The sequence below is a fragment of the Styela clava genome, chromosome 3, assembly GCF_964204865.1.
Source record: "Styela clava chromosome 3, kaStyClav1.hap1.2, whole genome shotgun sequence".
NCBI lineage: Eukaryota > Metazoa > Chordata > Ascidiacea > Stolidobranchia > Styelidae > Styela > Styela clava.
The window spans coordinates 12,084,107-12,093,398 of record NC_135252.1 but is presented as its reverse complement, the minus strand read 5'-3'; the positions used below and the strand labels follow the sequence as shown (position 1 = coordinate 12,093,398).

At 35.5% G+C, this 9,292-nt stretch overlaps 1 protein-coding gene across 2 annotated transcripts; it reads left to right on the top strand.

Annotated features, from left to right (window-relative positions):
• On the top strand, nt 1-5,570 carry LOC120342331 (all trans-polyprenyl-diphosphate synthase PDSS1-like). Of its 2 annotated transcripts, none has more exons than XM_039411111.2 (8): nt 1-298; nt 800-936; nt 1,578-1,731; nt 2,987-3,098; nt 3,363-3,460; nt 3,922-4,116; nt 4,604-4,684; nt 5,284-5,570. In XM_039411111.2, exons 1-8 carry the CDS (start codon nt 53-55, stop codon nt 5,422-5,424), a joined length of 1,164 nt encoding a protein of 387 aa, XP_039267045.2. In that variant the 5' UTR covers nt 1-52; the 3' UTR covers nt 5,425-5,570. The 2 variants fall into 2 exon arrangements, with proteins under 2 accessions (XP_039267045.2, XP_039267046.2); XM_039411112.2 differs by having other exon boundaries at nt 1-302.
• Nucleotides 5,571-9,292: the final 3,722 nt, after the last annotated feature.

Sequence of the window (9,292 nt, the reverse complement as noted above, 5' to 3'; positions counted from 1 at the left end):
ATTTTAAACCAGAACTTATTTATTTTCAGTGCTATGCTAACGATAGAAAAACATGCTTTGTAAGATTTTAATTTCAAAGTTGACGACATTTCCGGTTTTCGAGTTATTTTGTACACCATGTATTCTAAAACCTCAGCCATGTCAGCGTATACCCAAGTATATTTCTGGAAAAAATCAACGATTATTGCACACTGATATTAGAAGTCCTCAAAATATGCAACAAAGGCTGGAAAATAAATCAGCTTATGAAAATCTATTAAAAGAAGATATGAACAACTTTTTTTCTGATATTCGTAAGGTTGGTAAGTACCACTTTGTCAAGCAGTGGTAGAAACATTAATTTGTTTTGACATCATTTCACAAGAGAATTCATTATTTGAAAGTGATTTATTACTCATTTGCTGTTAACTTCTTTACAAATCATAGATTGTGCTTATATCAACTGATCAGTTCTGCAATTAACCCGCTTGTCTATACAGCTATATGTGCTTTTTTTGGCGGGATTTTTTGATATGCAAAATAATGAAATAAAAGTGGAGTGCTCGATTTTGAATGGGTACTTTAAAACTGTATTCGTTTGACTATGTGTGTTCGTTGAGATGCTTATATATATATATATATATTGTAAAAGAAAATTTGTTACAAATATCCAATTTAACTCAAAAGGGAAGATTTACCCAAATAAAAATATACGTATATGTATGCAGAATGATTGAATGTTTTTTTCCATGTGTATGGATTTTTATTCATTAATTCTATAATTTGCTCATATTTTAATTTATATTGTTTCTTTTTTCAGGTAATGGACACGGAAATTCCCTTATTACAAAAGATGTGTCATTATTATTTTGATTCAACAGGAAAAAGCATTAGACCCAAAATAGTTTTACTAACAGCAAGAGCTTGCAATAACACATCTCACACAAGACATCAAAGGTTTTTCAATCTATATTCTATTAATTTTTAATTTGTCATCTAAAAACGGTTATTTTCAGCTGCAGTTTTAGGTCAGCACTGTTTGTTGGTTGTATACCTGGTGCAAGTTGTTCGTAATACATAATGAATTAAAATTGCAAATTGTGGAATTAGTTTACAATATGTCTAAAGAATTGATTGAAAAATGGTATAGAACAGTGTTCTTCAAATTTTTTTCCATTATGCCCCACTTGGCACATCCAAATTTTTTTTGTGGCTCTCTGGGATTTCAAAAATAAGGTGAAATTTAAAACACAGAAAATTTTAGAAAAGAAAACAATGGCAATACCGATGTGCTTGCATAATTTCACACAAAAGATCGAATCTTGGCTTTATTCATGTGATGATGTGTCTCAATACTGGTTCCAAATTATTATAATTTGATATTTAATAAAAGTTAGTGTCGAAAAAGATTTTATCGACCGCAACCTCTATTGAGCCTTTTCGCAGACCCGCAGTGGGTTTGTAACCCCCAATTTGAAGAGGCTCGGTGTAGAAATAGTGTAATGAAAGAGAAAATAAGTAAATAACCCTATCCAATATGAGGCTGGTGTTTTGTAAGATCCTTTTATCTCATGCTTTATCATATATTTATTTCTCAGTTCTATATCCTCCAATTGCACTGAAAAACAAAGAAAAATTGCAATGATTTCAGAAATGATCCACACGGGTAGCTTAATACATGATGATGTCGTTGACGTGTCCAGTATAAGAAGAGGAAAAAACACCGTAAATGATATTTGGGGAGATCGGAATGTGAGTATTATCTTTGTTTTAATGTTTGCATTGTTATTACAACACAAGACAGGATATGCAGTAATTAGATGACTTCCACAGCGTCTAATATGCTGTAAACAGGAAGTTGTATGTGAAGTTTAAGCTAAAGGATATGCGTTGAAGACTGGAGGTAGGATTTTGAAACCTCATGTTTTTCAGTTGTAAAACAGGGGTTCCCAAACTGGGGTACATGTACGGATGTACCCCTGGGAATATATTCAGAGTTTAGACATTTCAATGGCTACATTAGATTGAGTATAATAAATATCTTCCAATAACTCCTAATCTGCTTTAAAATATTTTATCACCTGGTGTTGATAATTTGAAGATCTTGGTTTAGCAACTCTTTAGAAAGTCTAATTTTCACCTCAATAGAAGTATAACTACAGTGTCTACATTTGCAATTCACATGACTTATCACAGCACAGAAACCATCTTCGGGGGTGCTCGAGCGATCTATAAATTGTCCAAAGAGTATCTATTGAGATTGAGTTTGGGAAACCCTGCTATAAAGTATGGATCGATAGGAGATAACAATTATATGTTTTAAATTACTATATACCGTCTTTACTCGTTTTGTAGCCCTGGCCCGTATTTTTTTAAACAAACTCACTAACTCGGGCCCTTATTTAAACCGGCCCAAGCACGTGCACTTGTTATTTTTAAAGTAAAATTATACACAAAAATTACGATATCTTTGCAGACAAATATTTGACCACATTAATCCTTTTTCCATGTCAATTTATTCTAGTCTAACGCAAATTATTCATGCTTTTTCTACGCAATGCAGGTACAAATCCGCAATAAAAGAAAAGTTTTGCGGCGCGCTATCAATATTGAAACGACTCACTTGGGCATCGTGACGCCCAGTTTGAGAACCACGGTGTTACATAATCAATGCTATCTGTTATGTAATTGGACGCTTAAGGCGTGAGTGTTATCTACCAGCGCTTAAAATTCAACAGCATTGTGACAAAAGCGCTTCTTATTTCCTATTGTTCTCTACCACTGAAAAATCAGCTTTTACATCGGGCGGGTATTCAAGCACCAGCCCTTATTTATTTTTATCTTTTGTTCACACGGGCGGCTATTCAAACGGGCCCTTATTAAACAAGATCGGGCGGTAAAATGAGCATATACGGTATATAGTAAACCTGAACTATTCTTCATCAATCTCAAACATCTTAATGGCATCTCAGAACAATCTAAAAAATAACTGATAATTCTATTACAGGCAGTACTAGCAGGAAATTATGTATTGTCACGGGCATCATATCTCACTGCATCAATTGGTGAAACTGAAATTGTTACTTTGATAGCAAGAATCATTGATGATTTAGTGAGAGGTAATGTTAACTTTTCTACTTCTGAAACCTTAAACTATGGTAGCTCTTTTCAAATTAGCAAATTCTCGTCTGAGATCGATTCAAACTCAGGGTATAACCGCTCCTTAGAAACTAGCATTCTAATTTTTCACCAGCCATTGTAACTCGTTAGTTATTTTAGATGTCTGATTCAAGTTTCAAAATATTACTAGCTTCCTCGTTTTTATCTGAATCTTTCTATCTTGTGAATCGTTTATTTCATTCTAAATTTTTTGTTACTTCCAGGTGAATTCATGCAAATAGATACGAATGCAAATTTTGACCACTACCTCAAAAAAACCTATAGAAAAACTGCGAGTCTTATTGCCAATTCCTGTAAAGCTGTAAGTTATTGTGCAAGTCTATATACATTTTTGTTTAGTTACATGTTTCTGTATAACAAAACAGAGCCAGTGTTTGTAAGTAAACTTGTACAACCAATTTCACCCACTGTGTCTCAATGTTATGATAATTTGGAATGATTTTTGTCATGTAATATATTTTTAGACACTTATTTTCATTGTTTTTTTTAACTAATCGAATATTTTGGTTTTGATCTGGCAGTATTAGGCACACATTATATGATTCTTTGGAATACTCAGCAGTACCTATTTAATTTCAGACACACTGTCTGTTCATTATACATACCGGTAGTAATTACAAGAAAAAAAAAGGAATATAATAATTTTATATCTATTATTAAATTTTTTCGAATGGTTCCATAGTAATGGTAATTTTTTTACAGTTATACATTTGAAATATTGACATAAGTTGCTTGCGAATCAAATTCTCAAATTTTTTCTAGGTTGCATTTTTGAGCAATTGCGATAATAATACAGTTGAAGCAATGTATGAATATGGCCGAAATATTGGTATTGCCTTTCAACTTATTGATGACCTGTTAGATTTCTCACAGACGGCTGAAAATCTCGGAAAACCTGCTGCTGCGGACTTGAGATTAGGATTAGCTACAGCACCAGTATTATTTGCTTGTCAAAAGGTACCAGGGTTTGCTTTAGATATGCTTTGATACACACTTGAATGATTGCATTATATTACTAATTTGAGGAATACACTCGTTACAGGACCTCGAATGGGTTCCCAGATTCAAATCCAGGGGGGGGGGGACTCTTCGCTGCAGTGGAATGGTTCACGCTGGTTGGTCACGACTTCCTTATTAACCATCAAGTTTTTGATTCTGGAAACCAAAATAGCTGGCTAACTAATCCCATATCTGAAATGGACTGGTAACTGGACGAGAGGCCATGGTTAACATATGATTGAGCCTTCTTATCCACTTTCCCCTCTTCTCCTAGATAAATATGTATGGTAAATCCTATCCTAACATCCAATGCATTAAAATAGGAGAAAAACTTTTGATGCAACAAACAATTCAAATTTTATTCCTGTACTTTGCAAACTAATAACTTTACAAAAAAGGGAAAGGGATATTTGCAAAAAGGTGATTCATCTATGATATTTTACAGCACAAATTTCTGCATGACATGATTCTCAGAAGATTTAAAAAGCCGGGTGATGTAGAACGTACTCTTGATGCGGTTAGAAATGTAAGTTAATAATTGTATGCAAGAGTAAAGCAAATTGAATTTTTCATCCACTTAATTAAGCCAAAGCTACAGTGTGTTCTTGGATGTGCGAAACAATAATATATCCAATATTTCAAAGTCATGATTTAGGAATCCATTTGGAATAGTTTTTTTGGAAAATTACCACATCTTGACCAAAAAGCCTGGATTAAATATTTAAAAGCTGTAAAAAAAATAGGTAATCAAATCTCTATTTGTCTTAATTTTCCTGCATTCACAAAACTATTAGATATACACAGACTGCTGTATGTATGCTAATATGCTATTCCATTATATTTAGTCCAAATTAGCCATGCATGACTACTAAAGTATTTCACGTCGGATATGATTGAAGCTGAAGTGCATGCATCTGAAACGAATAACTAGCTGACTAGGTAATTCCCTACTCGACATGGACTGGACTGGTAACCAGTCGAGGGGCCATGGTTCGCCACATGCTCAAGCCGTCTCATCGGGTATACCTTCCCCCGGGATAAATATGTAGATACTAACCTGTTGGAGTGTAGACAGGGAGTAAGCTTCGAGTTCAGTTTGTGAAAAAAAGGTATTGTTTTTTCTAGAGTGATGGCCTGGAAGGTACACACCTTCTTGCTCAACAATATTGTATGGATGCCAAAAGACATTTGAATATTTTGGTAGATTCTGAAGAAAAAGTCGCTTTATCTTCTCTAGCAGACTTGGTTTTGAATCGGAAGAAATGACCCACCCACAGCATCAGATTATAACCACAAAACATTTGTAATAGGAAATTTATTATGCAAGACTATAATACTCTCTTTGTTCTGATTTCTTGTTTTGCTATATTTTTTGCACAATGTTTGCAAATAAACAAATAACCAAAAGGTGCGTTTCAAGTGAGTTCATTTAACCTGGTTGTCTTGGAAAATTGAAGTTTGTTTCAGCTACATTTGTGTGTCATTTTATGTAGGGTTACCATATCTGGAAAGACAAAATCCCTGGCAAAATTGTAATGAGCCACATTGATCGATTTTGCAACCAAAACACCTACCTATATCAGGGTGGTCCAAACCCAGGCCCGCGGGACACAAGTGGCCCGCAGCTTCATTATCTGTGGCCCGTGTCACATTCGGAGAGTAATCAATAAATCGCATTTCGTGTTGTTTCGTAATAAAATTGCCCAGAAAAATCTTTTGACATATTGTTACATCACTAATGTCCCTGAAATGACTAGTCTTATGGCAAGCCGAGGCAAATAGCGAAGTTGAATGATGTGATTGGCAGTCTAAATTATTATCTGGCTTTCTATCTCTTTGGTCGGGAATATATGCTAACGATATAGGCATCATAGAAAACTAAAAATCGAATGCGGATTCTATTAGTCTGGGATGGCTATGTCTGATAACTATGTGTCTGCACAATAAAAGTGTTTGTTTTGTATTGCACTGTTTATCTATTCTTGGTTTATCTATACAATTGGTGATATTTTTTTTTAATTAATCACCACAGGAGGTAAATTTGCGATGACGTAATCATTTTTGGGAAATTTATTCATTATAAAAATGATTTGTACCTGAGATGTCAGTTAACGGTTCAAATAACCGGTTAATCATTCCTAGCCATATTAATGATAATTTTGGAGCAAAGACTAAAAGGTGATTTGGAAATAATCCGTGGATGATTCTACATCAGGGGTCACCAACCTTTTCGAGGCCGAGGGCTACTTTCTGGGTACAGATTACGCCGCGGGCTACCAATTCAATGTATATTTTTAAAAAGTCGCGGCTGTGTGACCATCGTTAGTGTGCTAAGCGTTAGATTCGCAGGTAAGAATCCCATGCGAGGATAGTTATGTGCGAGAGGATTACTGGACCCCTTGCCGCCGTTGGGATGGCTTCCTTCGCCATCAAATCCATGCTTACGAAAACAAATAACTAACTAATCCCATACCCGACATGAAATGGTAACCGGACGAGAGGCCTTGGTTCGCCATATGGTTAAGCCATCTTATCGGCTATCTTCTCCCCCGGGATAAATATGTAAATCCCATCCTATCCTGAGTTTATGGCAAAAATGTTGAACAATGGTCTCGTAAAATAGAATTGCTGTATGATTTGAATCGCGAGCTTTATCTGCCCGTACTGCGCTGACCAGTGGATAGTTAGCGCGGTAGATTGCGCTTTGTCGTCGCTACAATCGCCCCACAAATGAGACACGCGCAGGCTCTTTTCATGGTGGTAAAAATATATTCACCCCCATTCATCGTGAAAATGGTGGGTTTTTCTGCTATTTTTCTTTGGAATCAATAATTATATTATTGCTGCTCCACAAACCAACGGGTTCGTGGTAAATTATATCAGTGTGATGTCATAATTGCAAGAGTGGTAATTGTCCCGTCACATTACTGAGATCAAATAAAAATCAGATTGATGGCTACAATAATTAATATAGTGCCATTCCCGATTCCCATATAAGTGTGATTTACACAAGTATAGCAGGACAAAATTTAATTGATGTAGCTTACTTATAAGCGCCGTTATTAATCTTAGTTTGGAACAGACCTGCGGGCGACTCATTTGGTCTTCACGGGCGACTTGGTGCCCGCGGGCAACGCGTTGGTGACCCCTGTTCTACATCATACAATGATCTTTGGGGAAATCTGGCAGTGACGGGGTATCACAAGTGATCTATCACAGGACTTTCTAATCAATTTATTATTTGCATTTTTCGTTCCAAAATTTAACGTCACAGACAGATTGGCTATGACAATATTGAAAATAGCTCTTCTTGAAACGAAAACCGGCGCTCCAGAAGATGTGTCACCGCTTTAATGATGTTGTTACTTCAAACCGATCACAATCGTCCATGGAATTTATAGTTTCATTTAGTTTAGTACAGGTTCATGCGCAGAACTGTAATTCGAAGATCTCTGCCACGGGTACCAATTCTGCAAATTTCCTATGTTGGCCGCCGGGCTAGATTTAATGAATGAGAGAGGCCCAAAACAAGGGATGGAAAATCGTTTTAATCGGAGGGTCACATATTATAATTTCATCTGTAAAAGAGAGAGTGTGGGTCATAGATATCATAGCAATGTCTGTAACATTTTGCATATTTTTCACAAGCCTTATATACACAAGTGGTATAAATGAATATTAGTTAAAAATTAAATGTCGAAACCGCTTCAAGTCGGCCTATCTAGGGGAAAGGGAAATCCGGCATTGGCTAGTGTCACGGAATTCAATATATTTTTATGACAATGGCAATATATTTATATATTTCTTTGTATGCTTTTTCTCGGGCCCTTGATTTATGCGGTTTTAGCCGGCTCTGGATTTCAACCACACGTAAGGTGTCAGATAAAATAGTTTTCGCGTTTTTCTCGTCAGGAAAGGCTGAAAGTCAGCTGCTTTTTAGTTGTGTTCGCGATCATTATTTGCTGTTTTAAGTGTAAAGTTTCCGTATACAATAAACAACCAATCCGAGATCTTGAGTCTCTGATTTTTATGGTTTTTACATCTAACGTAGTTAAAATGATTGTATCAGCTGCTGTTTTCTTTGTATATTTTGTATTAGTATTTTCAAGCTATTCTCTTACTGTGAAAATCAATCAATTTATTCTGGGTTCTCGTTTAACATAGAACCCAGTCGAAGTGAAGAAATCTTGAAAGTTTAAGACAGAGAACACCCGATCATACATGAGCCAGCATATAATTATTTACCTCATATTTCCAGATTTTCGAATAGGGAGTATAATAGTGTTATCCATTTAAGTATTGTGTTCTTATGCCTTTTGTGAAAAGTACTCAGTCGGGTGAATGGAAGGCGTATGCTTTTGTTGTAAGTTCGCGTCTGATGTAAACCGTATACCTTTCTTTTGTGATCGGGGACCCGTAATAATAGGATAATTGGTGTTGAAACAATGGTATTTAAATGCTTTAAAGTAAGCCTCAGTACATTTAATAAATGGAAGTTTTTAGAAGATTTCAGTCTTCAGTTGCGAACAACTAATAATGAGCAGATCATAGTGTACATCGTCGAAGGATGAAAGACGTATTAAAAATGTTAACTGCACCCATGGAAGCAGATAAGTTTCGTTTAGTTTTAAATACACTGAAAGCTGTATTCCGCAATAATATTTTTTTTTTTGATTTTGAGGAACTACTAATATATATATATATTTGGCAGATCATAGTGTACATCATCGTAGGATGAGAGGTGTATTGGAATATTACCTGCACCCACGAAAGCAAGGAAGTTTTATCGCTTAGTCTCAAATACACGGAAAATTGTATTCCGCAATTTTTTTTTATCTTGAGGAGGTACGTTACCTACAGAAAGAGCTACACATACATATATCACTTTGGGCTATTCTGACGTATAGCTATGCATGAACAAGATGGGCCAGCTTGATTTGCCCTAATTATTTTTGTCAAGGTAACGCACCGGCTACTTGTCAGAGACACTCGAGTTCAATAGATCCGGATGATAGTTTTCATGAAGTACACTGTTGAAAAATCAGGCAATTCGTTGTGTTTTGTATCGGCTACTCGATTATTTTTTCATTATAGTAATCACAAAATGTCAGTCGAGAGAACACCTAGAATTGTC